The following is a 21,131-nucleotide window of genomic DNA, read 5'->3' on the forward strand; positions in this document are numbered from 1 at the left end:
CTCTAGTCTCTACAAATATTTATATGTTATATATAGATCCTAACTTCATCATTCATCTGCTCTCTTTCATACCACTCACTAGTCTCTAGTCTCTACAAATATTTATTTATATGTTACTTATAGATCCTAACTTCATATTCATCAGCTCTCTTCCATACCACACTCTAGTCTCTAGTCTCTACAAATATTTATTTATATGTTATATATATATATATCCTCACTTCATATTCATCAGCTCTCTTCCATACCACTCTCTAGTCTCTAGTCTCTACAAATGTATATTTATATGTTTTATATATATCCTCTCTTCATATTCATCAGCTCTCTTCCATACCACTCTCTAGTCTCTAGTCTCTACAAATATTTATTTATATATTATATATAGATCCTCACTTCATATTCATCAGCTCTCTTCCATACCACTCTCTACTCTCTATTCTGTAAAAAAATATTAGTTAATAAACAACAGTGATCCAAAGGTTGCATGCTCTTACGTAAAAATCTATGAGAATTTTTTTCCAGGAACAAACGCTAAAAAAATTGCTTCAGTTTTAGAATGTACATGTTTAGGGCTACAATAAAGTATAGTGAGTTAGTAAGTGAAAAGTAAAGGCCAAGTGGTTGCTACACTTCAAAGTCTTGAACTGATTCAGCTTTTCATAGTAAAATGGATTATTTGAAAAAATTAATATTTTTTTAGGGTTTCTACAAATTGCAATTGCTTAATACATATACACGTGTAAAAAGAACTTGTTATATTAAATAATGTTTCTTTTATTCCATTCTATCTATTTTATTTTGCGTCAATATATAACTATTTTAAATGCAAGGTGCGAGTGCCATAAATGTATAAAACCTTCCCCAGGTGTGTGAATTGATAAATTCACTTTCTTATGAAACATTCATTTCACTTTTCCTTACATTAAGTTTACAATTGCCTTTCCTTACATTTAGTTTAGAATTCACTTTTCCTTTTATTTAGTTTAGAATTCACATTTCCTTTTATTTAGTTTAGAATTCACTTTTCCTTTCATTTAGTTTAGAATTCACTTTTACTTTTATTTAGTTTAAAATTCACTTTTCCTTTTATTTAGTTTAAAATTCACTTTTCCTTTTATTTAGTTTAGAATTCACTTTTACTTTAATTAGTTTAAAATTCACTTTTCCTTTCATTTAGTTTAAAATTTACTTTTCCTTTTATTTAGATTAATATTTACTTATCCTCTAATTGGGTTTAATTTTTGTTATTACTTTCATTTTGTTTTGCACTCACTTTTCTTTTCATTTAGTTTAAATACTTACCCTTCCTTTCATTTAGTTTAAAACTTACTTTTCCTTTCATTTAGTTTAATACTTACTTTTCCTTTCTTTTAGTTTAGCACTCACTTTTCCTTTCATTTAGTTTAACATTTTCTTTTCCTTTCCTTTGGTTTAATACTTACTATTCCTTTCATTTGGTTTAATAATTACTTTTCCTTTCATATAGTTTAACACTTACTTTTTCTTTCATTTGGTTAACTACTCACTTTTCCTTTCATGTAGTTCAATACTCTTATCTATATATCTATCTATCTATGAATATATCTTTCTGTCTATCTATCTATCTCTCCTTATATCTATCTATTTATCTATCTATCCATGTATACCTGTGACTATATATAATTCTATCTGTGTACTAAATCTCAAGATATTAGGAGTGAACCCAGGGGAAGAATAGAAATAGATAGATATCTGATATATATTACCCGTTCACACAGATAGATTCATAGATAGATAGTTAAACTTTCAGATAGATAGATGGATAGATGCTTAAATATAGGACAGACTGGACATTGAATAATCGACAGTGAGGTTCAAAGATAGATATCTTTCTCTATCTTAGTGTCTCGTGTGAACCAAAATAATAACCTGCCATGTTCAAGGAAACTTAGTCGAACCTAGCTAACTTCAGTCGAACTTATCTAACGTCAGTTCCACTTATCTAACTTCAGTCGAACTTATCTAACGTCAGTTCGACTTATCTAACGTCAGTTCCACTTATCTAACTTCAGTCGAACGTATTTAACTTTATTCGAACTTATCTAAGTTTAGTCGAACTTAGCTATAACTTCAGTGGAACTTCTCTAACTTTATCCGAACTTAGCTAACTTCAGTCGAACTTATATAGCTTCAGTATAACTTATCTAAATTAAGTCGGATTTAGCTAACTTCAGTGGAACTTCTTTAATTTTATCCGAACTTAGCTAACTTCAGTCCAACGTATCTTACTTCAGTCGAACTTATCTAACTACAGTGGAACTTCTGTAACTTTATCTGAACTTATCCAACTTTAGTCGAACTTAACTACTTTCTGTTGTTCTTATATTTAACTTAAGTCGAACTTAGATAACTTCATTAGAACTAATTTTCTACAGTCGAATTCTAAATATAAATTCGATCAGTTTATAAAATAAAGGAATTGAGTTTTTGCAACAAATCCCAATTTTCAACTACCTATATATCTACAACCAAACTACGTAAACCTTAGATATTTCAAACTTTGATTGTTTGATATAACAGAAGTCATAGTTTGAATTATCTAAGGTCTACAACATTGGGTTGTTAAGATATAGGGATTTAAAAACCAGAGTTTGTGGAAAAGACTCAATTCCTTTGATCAATTTCTCGAGACAGGAACATCAGATATAACTTTCAAGGGTCGCGACCAAGAGCTAAAGTGATTAGTTTACAGCCTATACCCTTTTCATTTTCCCTTTACAGTCCCTTCAAAAGGTTTAACCCTATTAATTGACACAGGAATCGTTACACCAAGGAGTAAAGAAATACAAATTACAGCTCTGCATGCGTTCCTTCCTAATTCGATCTAGGAATTAAATTAAACTGGCGAACATTCTCAAATTTCACAAAGAATGTATAAATATGTAAAAAGATTTATCAGACTGGCTATAGTCGAATCCAAGAAATTTGAATGTCAGGATATTTAAACACGTACAGCTAGGTATTGCAGTCGAGCAGTTCAGTTTACTGTTATGCAGTACAGTTTACAGTTAAGCAGTACAGCTTGTAGTTATACAGTAGAAATTATTGTTATACAGTAGAGTTTACAGTTAAACAGTACAGTTTACAGTTATACAGTACAGTTTACAGCTAAACAGAACAGTGTACAGTTATTCAGTACAGTTTACAGTTAAAAAGTACAGTTTACAGTTATACAGTACAGTTTACAGTTATACAGTACACTTTACAGCTATACAGTACAGTGTACAGTTATACAGTACAGTTTACACAGTTAAACAGTACAGTTTACACAGTTAAACAGTACAGTTTACAGTTAAACAGTACAAATATTACAGTTGCACAGTACAGTTTATAGTTATGCAGTTCAGTTTACAGTTATACGGTACAGTTTACAGATATACAGTGCAGTTTACAGTTATACAGTACAGTTTACAGTTAAAATTACATTTTACAGTTATACGGTACTGTTTACAGCTATACTGTACAGTTTACACAACTATACTGTACAGTATACAGTCATACAGTACATTTTACAGTTTCATAGTAGAGTTTACAGTTAAACAGCAGAGTTTACAGTTATACAGTATAGTTTACAGTTTTGAAGTACAGTTTACAGCTGTGCAATACAGTTTACAGTTATGCAGTACAATTTACAGTTATGCAGTACAGTTTAGAGTTATTAAGTACAGATTACATTTATGCAGTACAGTTTACAGTTATGCATTTCAGTTTACAGCTATGCAATACAGTTTACAGTTATGCAATGCAGTTTACAGCCATGCAATACAGTTTACAGTTATGCAGTACAATTTACAGCTATGCAATACAGTTAACAGTTATGCAGTGCAGTTTACAGTTATGCAGTACAGTGTAAAGTTATGCAGTACAGTTTACAGTTATGCAGTACAGTTTACAGCTATGCAATACAGTTTACAGTTATGATATGCAGTACAGTTTACAGTTATGCAGTACAGTGTAAAGTTATGCAGTACAGTTTACAGTTATGCAGTACAGTTTACAGCTTTTCACACAACATCACAGCAGCACAGGAAATTATAGTTTTCCCTGTGCTGTAACATTATCTGAGTAGAAATGTAAGTCTGACAGTCTCACACTGAGCCGGACAAACAGTTTAGTCTAGCCAGCTCTATAAACGCAGGAATACAATAAAAAACAAATAGGATCCATTTTGTCCAGTGTATTACTTGAGTCTCCTAAATCTATCAAACGTCTCTGAACATCTCTGTATTTGGGAAGAACCTGGAAACCAAACTTAATATACATATTTCAACCTTTAGAGTACTCATCTGGTCAATAGCTACATTTATCTGATTACATAGCTACATTTCTCTGGTTACATAACTACACTTATCTGATTATATAGCTACATTTATCAGGTTACATAACTACATTTATCTGATTACATAGCTACATTTATCTGGTTGCATAACTACATTTATCTGATTACATACCTACATTTATCTGGTTACATCACTACATTTATCTGATTACATAGCTACATTTATCTGGTTACATAACTACATTTATCTGATTACATAGCTACATTTATCTGGTTACATAACTACATGTACCTGATTATATAGCTAAATTTATCTGGTCACATAACTACATTTATCTGATTGCATAGTTATATTTATCTGGCTTACATAACCGCATTTATCTGATTACATAGCTACATTTATCTGGTTACATAACTACATGTTCCTGATTACATGACCACATTTTTATCTGGTTAAAAAGCTATATTTTTCTGGTGAAATAGCTGTATTTAGTTGGTTATGCAAATTTACGTTTGTCTGGTTACATAGTTACATTTATCTGGTTAAATATTTATAATTATCTGTTTATACATATCCACAATTATCTGTTTACATGCCGACATTTAGTTCCAAAGATACATTTTTCTGTTTACACGTTTAAAAAAAGTAAATTGCACGTAATTAAAAAAATCTTATATGTTTGCAATCATGACTCCTCTTCTTGAAAATATATTGAGAACATCAAAAATGTTATATGTTGGATAAATTTGCTTTGCATATGAAAAACTACAGGAGCTACGAGATCAAGGATTTGACCTCCTCCTTCTGGCTAGTTTGCAGTAGTTACATGTCAACATTTATCTGGTTAAATGTCTATAATTATTTGGTTATATTATTCTTATATAGCTAAACTTACCTACAGTCATCTGGGTACATATTTTTCTGGTTTCATATGTAGATTGTAGGTATCTTAAAAGCATTCTAATTTTTCGTGAAATATACTCGGACGGATAAACTTCGTATCTTTTATTCAAGTTACATCTTTTCATGTGCTACGGGCTTCCCGGTTAAATACTGCATCACTGCAAGGTTAAATTATTGCAACATGTTACGTACGACTTTTTGACCTCCTAGTTCCTCTAGATAAACAAATTTACATATTAAGAATTCAAAACATGATTGAGTTATGATTGAGAAAACGTATAATAGTTTAATCTTATGTACAACTTGACATATTGGTAGATGTCCTGACGCCATGCTTTTGTTAATTCCATGTACACATAGAATATTTTTGAAAAAAGTTTGAAAACTAAAACCCAAGTGGAAACCTTTTTTGCCAACAAGGACAATTTACATTGAAAACTATAAACTAAAAAAACTAATAAGCATTGCTCATAAACTAATAAGTATTGCTCATAAACTAATAAGTATTGCTCATAAACTAATAAGTATTGCTCATAAACTAATAAGAAAAGAAAAAAGTATTGCTCATACAAAGTTGTTAGATTAAAGCTTTTTGCTTCACAGTGACCTAATGTTCACATTGATTTAATTAGCAAATCCTAATCCGGCATCTTTTTTAAACATCGTTTCTTTTCTCTAGAGATTGTAACGTCGCATGGCAGAGTGGCTGAATAGAGTTGGTGTCACGAAACAACAGAATTGAGTATATTGTATTTAATATACCGTATGTAAGCGGGGATTCCAAACTACGAGGTTGCGTTGTAAGGTATTTAGAACTTTATTATTTATTTTACAAGATGTTTACAGGGGTTTTATACAGACACAGACTTCTTTGCAATCTTTAAAATTGTTCAAAAATGTTGTTAAATATTTTTTTTCAATGTTATCTTAAAAATAGATTAAAAATAGGGAATGCTAGCTTTATCTTAATCATTTTAAGAGAATTCATTTCACAGTTTTTAAATGTGTTTTATTTTTGGATAAGATTGAACATATTTTTTCTTCTTTGAAAATTTTAGATTAAAAAAAGTAAACATTATTTTACTGTTTTAATAAAATAATTTAAAAAATATAAATCTACTGTCTGCATAAAACTAAAAATGTTCTTTTTCAGAAAAGATTTATCTATTTGATTTTTAACAAAAAGTTTTTATCAAAATGTAATCGGAGAAGTATCTGAAATTATGATTAGAAAGATGGAGTTATTTTATAATTAATATTTAAAAGATTGTTGGCCTAGGCTGTTTCAATTTCCATTTCTGTGGTTACTGGCTCCCAAGGTAGTATTACATAAAACATTAATAACAATTCTTTTAAACTTTTATTTGAATTGTATAAAATGTTGGAATAAACATGGATTGAAATTGAATGCAAAAAAGAAGAAGAAGAAGAAGGCGGATAGAACATTCTAGTATTTGTTGTGATGAGCCAATCAGGGGTAAACCAGAACTCATATTCATTATCATTTTAAATTTTTAAAAATAGATTTTTTAATGATTAAAGAAGTTTTAAGAATGGAATATATTAGATTCGTGCAGTTTATATATATTCACATAAGCTATACCTAACATATGTTGCATTGATAATTCCACTCGCTTATCAAACTTCAAACCCATAATTCAGCCTGCCCCTCATCCCCACCCTTCTCCTAAACCTCACCCTTCCCCCCCTTGACTCCCCCACCCTTTCTCCTAAACTTCTTTGCCCCCCCCCTTAATCATCTCTTCCTCTCGAAACCCCTTCATCAAAACCATATTTTTCACAACTTACAATTTGCTGCGCTAATTTTCACGATTACGTGAGTCAGAGGATTTCTTAAAAGCGCCATTTTTCAAAATTTTGTTGACTTCCAGGAATATCAATTTTTAAGTTTTAATGAAAAAGATTTTTAAAGAGATTTTTTCTTCTAATGTTATTATCAAATTTTGCATATAATTGCAAATATTTTCTACATATTTAGTATTTAGTGTAGTATTTTTCGAGTTATGATCAATCCAGGCTCATTCGCAGAAGATTTGTTGAAAACTGTTTATCTTAACGGAATTATCGGATAGAAATAAATATGATTATAATTCAACCTTTTCCCCTTTCATTTTAAAGAGATTGTTTACTCGATAAGAAATAAAAATACCCAATTTTTAGAATTAAAGGGACAGTAAAGGAAAAATGAAAGGGGGTATAGACTGAAAGCTAATCACTTTAGCTCTCGATCGCAACCCATGAAAGTTATATCTGATGTTAATGTTTCAAGAAATTGATTTACAACTGTGTCAAATTTATACGAAAATTAATATATATACAATTTTGTATAAAAGTAGTGGGTTTAAATAGATCAAATTCAGCAAATATGCAACCAATCTGAAAACGATAATATCCCCGAGAAAGCTAATTATTACTTAGGTTTACTCCAATTCTAATTTTATATTTGTTATTTCTATTTTTAATAGATTTAATTCATAATATTATGTACACGTCCGAATTACTTCACCAGAAAATCCACCAATGACAGTGCAGTACAGTGGTCACGTGATACAGGCAAAAACACGTGATCAGTATACTGCTCTGCCATTGGTGAAAGTTCTGGTCACGTGATTTAAGTTTAAGATTTTCTAAATTTTACATATATGAATTTTCATATAATTTTAACACAGTTGTAGTTCAATTTCTCGAGACAGGAACATCAGATAAAACTTTCATGGGTCGCGATCAAGAGCTAAAGAGATTAGCTTTTAACCTATACCCCCTTTCATTTTTCCTTTACTGTCCCTTTAAGGACGATTTTTAAAAGAGCCAAAATAGTCATTAAAAAACAACTGTATAGTACGATTCGTGCAATATGGACAATCCAAATTCTATGTATACATAAAAAGTAAAAGCAAAAGTACTGTACCTTAGCGCTCGAATTCTGAACGAAAAATAGTCTTTTTCTCCGGCCACGGTTATCTTTAAAAAGTAAGGCTAATACCAATGAATAACTATAAATAGGCTATTTATTTTACCCTCAAATTATCCAAATAAATGAACAGTCTCTTTAAATAAGTCAATAATACCATTCTACAGAAATATTAACTCTGAAACTCGGCGAACTGGCGCATGTTGCCCATTCCTTAAAAATATGCATATTTATAGGTATTTAAATTCTGTTGAAGAATCAAGCTTGCGCTCTCCTTTTACGTAATTAGGCTTTATATGCGCGCATTCCTCATCAGCTCCGCACGCGCGTAATTTGAGATGTTTGAAGGTAATGCACCGTTTATCATGAGTATATTCAAAATTGGGAAGTTTCTGGATGACCAAGCATTAAATCATTATTAGAGCTGGGAATTCTTGAATCTCGTGAATATCGAGATCATGCATATTTATCCATCTTTTGTTAATCTTCAGATTGATATTTTTTCCGAACCAGTGAGGTGTCTTATATTCAACTAATTCAAGTGTCATGTGAACACAACGAACAACCAATCACAAGCCAGGGAGGTTTGCGTTCAACCATGATAGAACGAAGAAATTGCAGATATCCAAAATCAAGAGAATATTCAAGAGTGCCGACTGTGGATATCAAGATCAAGTGTCGGGATTATGGGTATTCAACTACTATATCTAGCTAACTAAGGATACACAATCCATTTTTTACTACTATATCTAACTAAGGATACAAAATCCATTCTTTACTACTTTAACTAAGGATACACAATCCATTGTTTACTAATATATCTAAGTAAGGATACACAATCCATTGTTTACTAATATATCTAACTGAGGATATACAATCCATTATCTATTATTATATCTAACTAAGGATACACAATCCATTATTTACTAATATAGCTAACTAAGGATACACAATCCATTCTTTGCCACTATATCTAACTGAGGATACACAATTCATTCTTTACTACTATATCTAAAACTAAGGATACACAATCCAATCTTTACTACTATATCTAGGTAACTAAGGATACACAATCAATTATTTACTACTATATCTAAGTAAGGATAAGTAAACCATTATTTACTGCTATAAACTTTTCTATTGTATGGTTTTTTATTGGACTTTGTAATTCAAATATTAAATCATATTAAATCGTTAACGCTATTTTCGACGAATTTTGATTTATAATATTAAGAATATGACTTAAATATGTCCTCACAGACATCCATGTTTTACGTAGTGGGTTTGAAGTGCGCATTTTCTACACATTCATCAGATTCTTCAAGCAGTATGTCCATGCAATAAATGTCCATCATCCACTTTTTATTTCTAAACATCAATTCTACTGGATTTAGTAAAGGAGTTGAGTATTTGTCACAAACTCTGATTTTCTAATCCCTATATCTTTGCAAACGTCGTAGACCTTAGATATTTCAAATTATGAATTCTCTTAGATTAAATCTAAGTTTAAAATAACAAAAATTTAAACCATCAGCTTGTATAGATATATGATATAAATAAAAATTAGAAAGTTTGAGTTTGTGACAAGGACTCAGTTCCTTCAGCTAGTGAGTTGTTTGTATTTAGCTGCAGTTAATAAAATAAATTGAATTGCAATTGATTTTGCTTGCAATTGAGTGTTGATTGCAACTGAATTTGGTTGCAACTCAGTTGATTGCAACTGAGTTGATTGAAACCAATTGTGATTGCAAATGAAAGTGTTTTCAAAATAAAATCTTTAGGAAAAATGAGAGTTTAAAGTCAGAAACTATCAAAGTCTACAAATATATATTTGAAAAAAAAATAAACCGAATAATAAATTTTTTTTGGGAACGAGGACAGTAAGGAATTGAGTCTTTGCAAAAACTCTGATTTTCTAATCCCGTTATCTTTGCAACCCTTTGTAGTAGACCTTAGATATGTCAAGCCATGAATTTTGATAGATAAAATAATTTTAGTCTTAAATAGCAAAGGTTTACAGCACCAGGTTGCAAAGATATAGGGATTAGAACATTTAAGTTTGTGACAAAATCTCCGGAGTCTAAAATTAGAGAATGTGCAAAATTTAAGTTATAGCTTAAAAGTTCTGTAAAATAAAAAGTTGCTATTAAATATTAAGGTTTCTCAATATAACCCCGAAGGGAAAGGAATTAAGTCTTTGTCACAAACTCTGATTTTTAAATCCTTATATCTTTGCAACCCAATGTTGTAGACCACTGATATTTCAAACTATATATTCTGTTAGATCCAATAAAACAAGCTTGAAATATCTAATGCTTACACCATGAGGTTGCAATGATATAGGGATTCGAAAATTTCACTTTGTGGCAAAGACTCAATTTCTTTGAATTTCCCGGGAAAAATCTAAACCAATCAGAGAAAAGGATTTAAGAAGAGATATTACGTAACCATTGCTCATCAGCTATTTTTCAATTTTAAATTATTTACATATCCGAAAACAAAACATATTTCCAGTTACAACCGTTTTTTGGGTTTACGTGCAAACATGAATTAATCTAAAACGTGTAGTTTATTCAATCAAGGTTTTCACTTTTAAATATAACTTAAAGTTGAATGCCGCTTTCTCAGCTGAATGATGATTGAATTGATATAACAAATTAGGAAAATATTGGATTTTAAGATTTTAACCCTGGGTTTAAATTTTAACTCGTCGATTTTGGCGAGTCAAACTTTTAAAGTCAGAAGTGCCATTAAAGCTGAAACTTAAACTTTAAGTCGGAATTTTTCGTTCCTTCGTTATAGACACAGGAAGCATCGTTTAAGTCATTTATGAAGTAATTCACAAAGTAACCATGGGGACAAATACTGCTGTGGTATCAAACTAAATTTAACTAAAAGTACGATTAAAATCTTGCATGTTTTCAATCAAAACTCATCTTATTGAAGAGCTATTGAGAATTAAGAGCAAACTGTTTTGAATTTTTAAATTGAAAACGGATAAATTATTTTTTTTCTGTACTTATTATTAATATTGATCAATCAGAACATAAACAGTAATTACTAACTTAAGACGAATTCTAAGAAAAAACCTTGACATTGGTTAACGATGAGGAAACGATAAGGAAATATTAAACTTAAACTGACAGCTTGAAGGAATACTTTAGGTATATGTTTGAACCTGCATGAAGTGCATCTTTATATATATATATATAAATGCGTGGGCGAACCCTAACTACCCTTTTATAGATTTCATCTCCTGCGCCACAAAAACCCCCTGTCCACTATAAAGTATACAAGCAAGGTTNCAGTTTTGTATTTATTTATTATAAAAATCTTTTTTTTAAACACAAGTTATAAAAAATATTAATCTAAATATCTTATATTTCATAAACATATAATCATATTATTCTGAATGGATCCTCGTAAGAAAAATCAAGATCTGGGATTGGTTCGAAGGAGTCGAAATCTGCAAGGAAATCGGAGAAGGGTTCCTCCTCCAGAGCTTCATTGAAAACTAGACACTTGTTTCTAGTTTCCTTGAATACAAGTTGACCGGTTAGTTTCCTTGGCTCCTCATCGTATTCTCTGGAGCTCAAGGTTACAGGTTTACTCTTCTGCTTCAAACCAGATTCGGACGGGTTTTCATTCGTTATCCATCGAATAGGGTTTTGGACCAGAGTTTGGTTGGAAGACAACATTGATTGAGAGAGAACAGACTGATGTTTGGAAGATTGTAATGTTAAAAGAGGAACTAGGACGGCGCTAGAGCTAATTGTATTAAGTGATCTTTTTGAAGTTGACATTAAGTCTCTTTTACTTGTTGGCTGAGTTGTATTGATCAGCAGAGTATCTGCGGTGATCGGCGGAGCAGCTTTCGAAGTTAAAGCTGGCGCCATATCAAACGGCGGCGAGTTCGGCGGAGGAACAGATCTTAGATCAAGAGTTGAATTCAATTCGGTCCAATCTGGACAATCATTTTCATCATCTTCATCTTCAATATCTTCCTCATGATCGTCCTTGGTACCAGAATCCTCTTGAATCCCAGAGTCTGGAGAGTATCCTCGGGGACCAAGATCATTCATCTCGGTCTCCATGGTTGGACCGGAGCCGAGGAACGGGTTTAAAATAAGTTTCTCCGGATAGATAGATGCAGCAAGCTCACCAGTTTCTAGAATATCTTCTAATGCCCGAATATAATTAATTGCTATGTGCAAAATATTGATTTTTGTTAGTTTTTCACATTTTACTTTTCCAATTTTTGGCAATGGAATTTTTTCTTTAAGTTTGTCAAATGCCGTATTTATTTCGCCCATGCGCATTCGCTCTCGAGCATTCGCCGTTTTCCGCCGATACTTGGACATTTTGGCTGAGTGTGTTTTAGGCTTTGGGCCGCGTTTTCTTGCGCATTTCCCAGCCATTTCTGTTTTTTTCTTACTCGTACGTAATTTATACTTTTCGTCTGCATTTTTTGTGTCTTGCTCCTGGTTTTGATTCCTATCATATCTCCAGTTTATTTGAAGGATGTCAGACATTTCTCAATCATGCGCACGCACCCCCAGCCCTCGACACACTGGAGGTTTTAGTCGCGCATTGAACAGAAAACCGCTTCTTGTCTCTGGACTGGGTTTGCTAGCGCTCAGATCTCTGACGATAAACCGTGCCGAGTCATCAACCAGCTAAAATGGGGCAGGGCAATTGGGCTTTAAAGTGTCGGACCGGTACAATATATTTTCTAGAATTTTCCTCCTTTTTTCCTTTAAATATGAACTTTGAGATCATGATACCTATTACTCATCGTAGTTTCGAAATAATTTGGACAAAAAAAACTCTAACCTAAATCCTAATAGATTCTAAATTAACTGGTTTATTTTTTATTATTCCGAAATCTACTTAACTTTATATTTGTTAAAAATTACAGTAGTATCTTGTCCTTGTTTTATGACAAACATAACACTATATTATCCTGTTTGATATCTATCTATCTATATGTAGATATATCCCTGTATTTGCTCTGTTTGCTATCCATCCATCTATCTATCTATATGTAGATATATTCCTGTATTTGCTTTGTTTGATATCCATCCATCTATCTATCTATATATTGTAGATATATTCCTGTACTTGCTCTGTTTGCTATCCATATTTCTCTATGTAGATATATTCCTGTATTTGTTTTGTTTGATGTCCATCTGTCTATCTATCTATATATTGTAGATATATTCCTGTACTTGCTCTGTTTGCTATCCAGCTTTCTATATGTAGATATATTCCTGTATTTGCTTTGATTGCTATCGATCTTTCGATATGTAGATATATTCCTGTATTTGCTCTATTTGCTATCCATCTTTTTATATGTAGATATATTCGTGTATTTGCTCTGTTTGCTATCCATCTTTCTATATATAGATATATTCCTGTATTTGCTCTGTTTGCTATCCATCTTTCTATATGTTGATATATTCCTGTATTTGCTCTGTTTGCTCTCCATCTTTCTATATGTAGATATATTTCTGTATTTGCTCTGTTTGCTATCCATTTATCTATCTATCTATATATTGTAGATATATTCCTGTACTTGCTTTTTTTGCCATCCATCTACATAATGTAGATATATTCCTGTATTTGCTCTGTTTCGTATCCATCTGTCTATCTATCTATCTATCTGTAGATAATTTCATGTATTTGTCTGTTTGCTATCTATCTATCTATATATCTTTCTATCCATCTATCTATATGTAGATATATCCTTGTATTTGCTCTGTTTGCTATCTATCTATCTATCTATCTTTCTATTCATCTATCTCTATGTAGATATATCCCTGTATTTGCTCTGTTTGCTATCTATCTATCTATATATCTTTCTATTCATTTATCTATATGTAGATGTATTCCTGTATTTGCTCTGTTTGCTATCCATCTATCTATCTGTCTGATTATGGGTGTTGAGCCTGCATTTGCATGAATTATGGGAATTATATACAATGGTAAAAATTCAATTACGGAGCACTGAAGGAAATACAAACAGTTGGACAGATAGTGAATAAAATATGAAGATATATCATGATATATCATGTATATATATACATACTATCCTGAAGAATGGAAAGCATGAAACATAATGTTGATACAATAAAACTTCAAATCATGTTTTAAATACTTATTTTATTATATACATATTACATACTATGTTGATATGTTTATATTTTTAGGAACCCAGCTTTGACTGGGTTCCTAATGTTGACCAACTGACAACTCTATTATGGATTTTTGAACCATGCAGAGAATATTTCTGTGGTTCTACCGAGTTTCCCAATCAAAATTTGAGTCAAATTGTTTATAGTTAAATATCGGACACAGATATCTATCTACTTTATCCCAAAAACGCTCTCTGAGGTACAAGAGCTCACATCATATAGTTTGATTTTTACATTTTTAAACATTTACAAAATTTACAGAACATTTCCAATCGATAAATACCAAATCAAAGTTTTTAGCATAAACATTGTTAGGTTGAAGTCTGACATTGTGGTTAGAAATTGATATCAGAAACAGAAAACCCTATCTTACATTCACGTCTAGTTTTTAAAATGTTTAAATAACAATCTATTTATATACCTAATATACAAAAGAAAATAATAAAATAAATAAGTTTCTCAGGTCCTTATTATTATATTTATTACATTTCTATTAAAAATGTCCTACATTAACTGAAGCAACTTTTGGTTTTTGTGTATATAATCCTTTTTAAACAGAATTTTCCTCTTTTTTAATCTTTCTGAAATCACATAACATGATTCAAAAAATCCAAAATGGCAAGATTCGATCTGTCATAACTTCCTCAATTTTAGTGCTGCAAACCTATAATTGCTCGAACCGATCGAAAATGCTAAATGAAATATTCTAATTATAGAAAACAACTCAGTGATAAAATTTTATCAATTTGGTTTTACTTCAACAATTCATTTGTTCTTTTTTGTAGCCATAGGCATATACATTTTAAAAATTTAACGCGCTTGTTTCTAGCTTAAGCTTGAAAGGAGTTATTGGCAAAATACTGCTTGATTTTGTGTGAGCGCGTGTAAGTGTTCAGATGTATTTAAATATTATTTTTAATGTTGTTCTATATATATACGAAAAGGACCTCTTTACTAGGTATAGAAAGATTGAAGCCTACTCTCGAGACTCCCTGCCTGTTAAAAGATGACATATTCATTTAACCACTCTAGTTTTTATTTCACATCCAACAATAAGAAAAGAAAACGTTTTTTGCACTTGAAAATTAAAAATGCATCTAACCAAACAAAAAGTGTAGAAAAAATACAAAAATGCGTACGTTTAGTTAGGAGTGTTTGTTCGAAAGTGAAGGCTACTTAAGTATTTTATCCACATATCTGAAACATCAACACTGTTCCTAGTTGATCCAGTTTTTCCAGATTTTGTTTAAATTTGTTTGTTTATTTTACGCTAAGCTTTATCTACAGTTGTTCGTTTTTTTCTCTCTGTTATGAAATAATCACGTTAATAATAAATCTGTTTGTATCACGACGAAAATAATTCTTTGATATTCTCAACCTTAAAATCTGCATTCTACAGGATAGACTGGATGATGTCATAACATTAAATGCGGTTCATCTATATGCAATCCAGGGAGGGGGGGGGGGGGGTTACATACGTCTAGGAGATAAGGAAGGGTGAAGGGGGCTTCGTTGAAAAAAAAAACAATCAGAGTAGATTTTTTCTTAGAAAAAGAGTATTGAAGGGAGCGTTAAAGTACAGTTCTTCTCCATGTTCAGTGGCATATCCAAACCAATCTACCCTAGAAAGAGTTGCATAATCGATTCACAACTATTAATCTAAGTAACATTAACATAAACTTATCGTTCCTCTTTTAACATTCAGTCTTTTGTGTAGAAATCTGTACTTCGCGTTTGTCAAAAAAGAGAACGTGTAAGTTATTAGTTTTGATCATAGAAAAATCACCGCCTCATACAGTTAGACCCATAAAACAGTGGAATAGTAAGACGAGGTTTAAGCAATCCTGTTTATAATTGATGTTGTTCTAAAGTAAATTGTCTTGACAATCAACTTGTAAAGTGAAATGGGTCTGTGAACATTGCTCAGTTGCTGTGTTTCATGGGAGCCTTTTTACTTTCTTTTACTTTCAACTCACTTGCTATCGACTTACTAATGTGTGTAAGGAGAGTAAGGGGTGTGTGTAGGGATTGTAAGGAAGGTGTGTAGGAGTGTGTGTAAGGATAGTAAGGAAGATGTGTATGATGAAGTGTGTGTAAGGAATAGATCGGGGTGTAAGCAATAGGTGTACTGTGTGTAGGAGTATGTATTGGTTAAAAATGAAGTTGAGGTTTTAAAAACTAATAAACCAATATATGCCAAGGATAAGATAGCTTGATAGATCATCATATATATATATATATATATCAAACAGAGCAAATACATGAATATATCTACATTATATAGATGTTTGGCAAAAAAAGCAAGTACAGGAATATATTTACAATATATAGATAGATAGATAAATGGATAGCAAACAGAGCAAATACAGAAATATATCTACATATAGAAAGATGGAGAGCAAACAGAGCAAATACAGGAATATATCAACATATAGAAAGATGGATAGCAAACAGAGCAAATACATGAATATATCTACATATAAAAAGATGGATAGCAAATAGAGCAAATACATATAGAAAGATCGATAGCAATCAAAGCAAATACAGGAATATATCTACATATAGAAAGATGGATAGCAAACAGAGCAAGTACAGGAATATATCTACAATATATAGATAGATAGATGGATGGATATCAAACTCTCCGTCATAGTACATCTTGTGTACTGAAGTATTTTCTTTAGAAGGCTAAAACTTTTCTCTCCTTGTCTTGTATTAACAGTGAATTTAGACAAATCCTTAGTCTTTGTCATTGTCAGGTGTTACTTTCTAAACGCAGTTTCCTTTTAATTTTGTACTTTCCACGGGGGGGGGGGCAGGACCCCGCCAGGAACTCTCAGGGGGGGCAAGAGGACTACTATCCCCCCTAGGTACGCCACTGTGTCTGGCCTAAGGAAGGGAAATGCAAGCAGATGTAATATTAAAATAGCCTCCCCCANGTACGCCCCTGTTAATCCTAAAACTGCTGGGGTTTTTTTTTATCCCACAGTCCTTATTTTTAACAGCTCTTGACTGATAAGAAAAATGTAATGCGGAAAGTTTTTTGTTTGATTTTTTTAGGGGATGGGAGATATTTCTCCAGGGAAGCCAGTCGAAAGGCCCGTTGATCATTCAAAGATATAAAAACCTAGCCTTTACACGCTGAACTAGACGTACAGGAGGAAAAGTTCAAATTTATTTTACATTTCTAGTACTACTTTGTGACCAGGTAACTCCTCTACTTAAGTCGGAGACTTCAAAACTTCTCCGGTTCCATTATGAAAACTCAAAACATTATGGTTTTCTCAATAGCTCTACATTAAGAGGAGTTATGTTTAAAAATACAGAAGATTTCAATCTCACATGCAATTTACTCTAGTTTGACGAGTTTAAAGGGACTGTTAAGGAAAAATTAAAGGGGGTATAGGCTGAAAGCTAATCACTTTAGCTCTTGATCGCGACCCATGAAAGTTTTATCTGATGTCCCTATCTCGAGAAATTGATATACAACTGTGTTAAAATTATACGAAAGTTCATATATGTAAAATTTAGAAAATCTTAAGCTTAAATCACGTGAACAGAACTATCGCCAATGGCAGAGCAGTATACTGGTCACGTGTTTCCGCTTGTATCACGTGACCACTTTACTGCACTGCCATTGGTGGAATTTCTGGTCAAGTAATACGGACGTGTAAATAATATTATGAATTAAATCTATTAAAAGTAGAAGTAAAAAATATGAAATTATAATTGGAGTACTACTTTTATACAAAATTGTATGTATATCAATTTTCGTATAAATTTGACACAGTTGTTTATCAATTTCTCGAGACAGGAACATCAGATATAACTTTCATGGGTCGCGATCGAGAGTTAAAGTGATTAGCTTTCAGCATATACCCCCGTTCATTTTTCCTTTACAGCCCCTTTAAAGGGCTAAGAAGGTTAAGTTCAAACAGTCCTTTGGGCCGTAATAAGTTCTAATAAAACACGAGAAATAAGTTCTAATAAAACACGAGAAATAAGTTCTTATAAAACACGAGAATTAAGATCTAATAAAACACGAGAAATAATATCTAATAAATCACGAGAAATAAGTTCTAATAAGACACAAGAAATAAGATCTAATAAAACACAAGAAATAAGATCTAATAAAACACGAGAAATAAGATCTAATAAAACACGAGAAATAAGTTATAATAAAACATGAGAAATAAGATCTAATAAAACACGAGAAATAAGTTTTAATAAAACCCGAGAAATAAGTTCTAATAAAACAGAAGAAATAAGCGGAAACATCTGTTATGAATTTTATTGTCCCGTTCTTACAATATATTCACGATATTGTCAAGTATAACACGATGTACAGGTTGTCTCAGTAAACATTAAAATTTTGTGACAATTTCGATCGACAAGTATTTGGTATTTGCATTGTAGGAAGTTCTCATTGTACTAATACAGTACAACAATATGCAATAAAAACAAACAAATTAAATTTTCACTAAATTCCGATATTTGTTGTGACCCCCTGTAGTTAAATATGGATGGATAGACGCACATCAAGTCAGCACAAATGGGCCGAAATCGTTAGTTTAATTTATTGGCGGAATGAATATGAAATGCTGTTAAATGATTTTGAATTATTCCACCTTTACAGATGTGAACCATTCTCAACCAACTAATATTCATGTGGAACAGTTTAAAGGTTACCATGAGACCATACTAGGTTCAGAATATCAGAATATCCAAAATGTGTTATCAATCAGGCCTGAAATTCAATTTTCAAAGACGGTTTAAGTTTTCCCAACGTTTTTGATTTAATCTTCTTCTATATAATAAAGCTTTTCGCTCATATATATATTTTTTAACTTTAATAATTTATTTTAATTAAGTTTTACAACATTTTAAAATATTCATATGATATCAGATGAAAATATTTTGAGATTTCTATATTTCTTGTTCTTCATTTTCCTCTTGTTCCCCCAAACTGTAAAGCTGGGACTGTGACGTCATCCGTGTTTAGTTCACACAGTACGCTAGCGTGCACTACAATTGTGTGCCTTTTAACACAGCATTGCAGAGATATATACACTGAAATATCCGTTCTCGATTACCAGTTTGGAAATCGGGGATGTCCCTCTTGAAATGGAAGGTCACTTGAAATTATGTTTTCAGTTCCAATTTAAGGACAACCATTTTGAACTGGACATGACTTAAATTAAGGATTTATGTCGACAGTGTCTGTAAATGACTAAGTTTTGTATTATTACCATAGAGAATAGAATATATAGAGAGGAATTAAAAGAATCTCTCGGTATGAATTTTTTCAGTCCTTTTAAGCCTGAAAGGGAGTTCAAAGTGTACAAATCATGTAAATGTTTACAAATTATATACAGTAGAGTACATTGATACAGTATGTTCCCTAGACTATCCATTTCAATTTCGAATTTTTTAAACTGTTAAATAAACTTTGTAATGAATTAGGTGAATAAAAAACATCGTTTGATTTATAGTTATAACGGAAAATCTTCGTTTGTAAAGTGAAAGGCATAGAGTCTATATGAAATGATAATTGGTCAAATAATTTTAGATTTTCTATAAAATGATATTCCAGGGCCCCACAGGTTATATAGCATAAATATGTGAAGTACACCTGCAGTATGGAAACAGTACGACAAAATGGCCGTTTTACACTTTTTTCCAGTAAATTCCTCTCTATATATTCTATTCTCTATGATTATTACAGTTAGCAGGTAGAAAGTTCTAAACAAGTATAAAAGGGGTGGATTTAAAGAATTGTTTCTGTAGTTCGAATAAAGAATTAATTGTCCTACACTGCAATCCATCCAGGTTTAGTTATCACGAAAATGATTAAGTTGGATATTGAGTGACTCATAATAATCAAAATTTGGGTTAAAGTTAAAAATCATTATATTTAACTTTTAAATGCTAATAATATTGTTAAAAATATATTTCTGTTTATTACAAAATATATTTTAGTATTCTCACAGATTAAGATTCAAAAGGTATGTTTCCTAATTTCAAATAATGTTAAATTGAAAACTAAGGAATTTAAACTGTTGCTGTCATTCCTTCTTTTAATTCAGAAATTTCAACATGTATTTTTTAATTTGTAATTAGTATACAGTGATAACCAGAAATCTCTGGAATCGGAAGACGACTTTTAAACTTAAATTATGACTTTAGATAGTTCAATGAGCACGGGAAACAGTAATTATTCAATGTAATCAGACCCATTTCGCTTGATTTGTGATTTAATAAGTGTCTAGTAAAACTATTTGCTTCACGTGGATTTAACGATTCTGTCAATATTCCAGAAAGCTGTCACTTACGATCACAATTTGACCCATTAAACATAATTTTTAATCAATCCTTTTTTTAAAATACTTGTATTGTTGAATTATAGACCAAAATATGTATGATTTCAATTAGAAGAAACCGAATGCCTCTCACTCTGGTTAGTCTTGGGTGGCTTTATAACAACATCAAATACACTTAAGTATTGCTATAAAGTCGTCTTCTTATTTCGGAGTTTTCTGGTTATCACTGTAATTGATTTAAATCATAAATGAGGGCACATTAGTTCTATATAAATAAAATATTAATCTCTGTTTTCTGTCTGTTTGTTTGTATGTCTGATCATAACTCAGGAACCCTTTGATCACAGAACCACAGAAATGTTCTTAGCTTGGGTTAAGAATTCCAAATTAAGGTGGTCGGCTTTCAAGAAGTTTCCAATCCAGCTTAAATTACAATAATGAAAGAAAGAAAGAAAGAAAGAAG

The 21,131-nt window shown here is 31.4% G+C and overlaps 1 protein-coding gene and 1 long non-coding RNA gene across 2 annotated transcripts; one reads left to right on the forward strand and one right to left on the reverse strand.

Annotated features, from left to right (window-relative positions):
• The first annotated feature begins 2,786 nt into the window (after positions 1-2,786).
• On the forward strand, positions 2,787-7,107 carry LOC111700424 (uncharacterized). Its single transcript, XR_002764989.1, has 3 exons — positions 2,787-2,998; positions 5,902-6,027; positions 6,489-7,107. It is a non-coding gene; the product is annotated as an uncharacterized LOC111700424 (long non-coding RNA).
• Positions 7,108-11,517: 4,410 nt separating this feature from the next.
• On the reverse strand, positions 11,518-12,745 carry LOC111700416 (uncharacterized). Its single transcript, XM_023471304.1, has one exon. It carries the CDS (start codon positions 12,684-12,686, stop codon positions 11,553-11,555), a length of 1,134 nt encoding a protein of 377 aa, XP_023327072.1. The 5' UTR covers positions 12,687-12,745; the 3' UTR covers positions 11,518-11,552.
• Positions 12,746-21,131: the final 8,386 nt, after the last annotated feature.

The sequence above is a fragment of the Eurytemora carolleeae genome, unplaced genomic scaffold (assembly GCF_000591075.1).
Source record: "Eurytemora carolleeae unplaced genomic scaffold, Eaff_2.0 scaffold349, whole genome shotgun sequence".
In the NCBI taxonomy this organism is placed as follows: domain Eukaryota; kingdom Metazoa; phylum Arthropoda; class Copepoda; order Calanoida; family Temoridae; genus Eurytemora; species Eurytemora carolleeae.

What these genes read in the sequence shown, in the direction of transcription:
- LOC111700416 (XM_023471304.1), bottom strand. Translation starts at nt 12,686, where the DNA reads ATGTCTGACATCCTTCAAATAAACTGGAGATATGATAGGAATCAAAAC.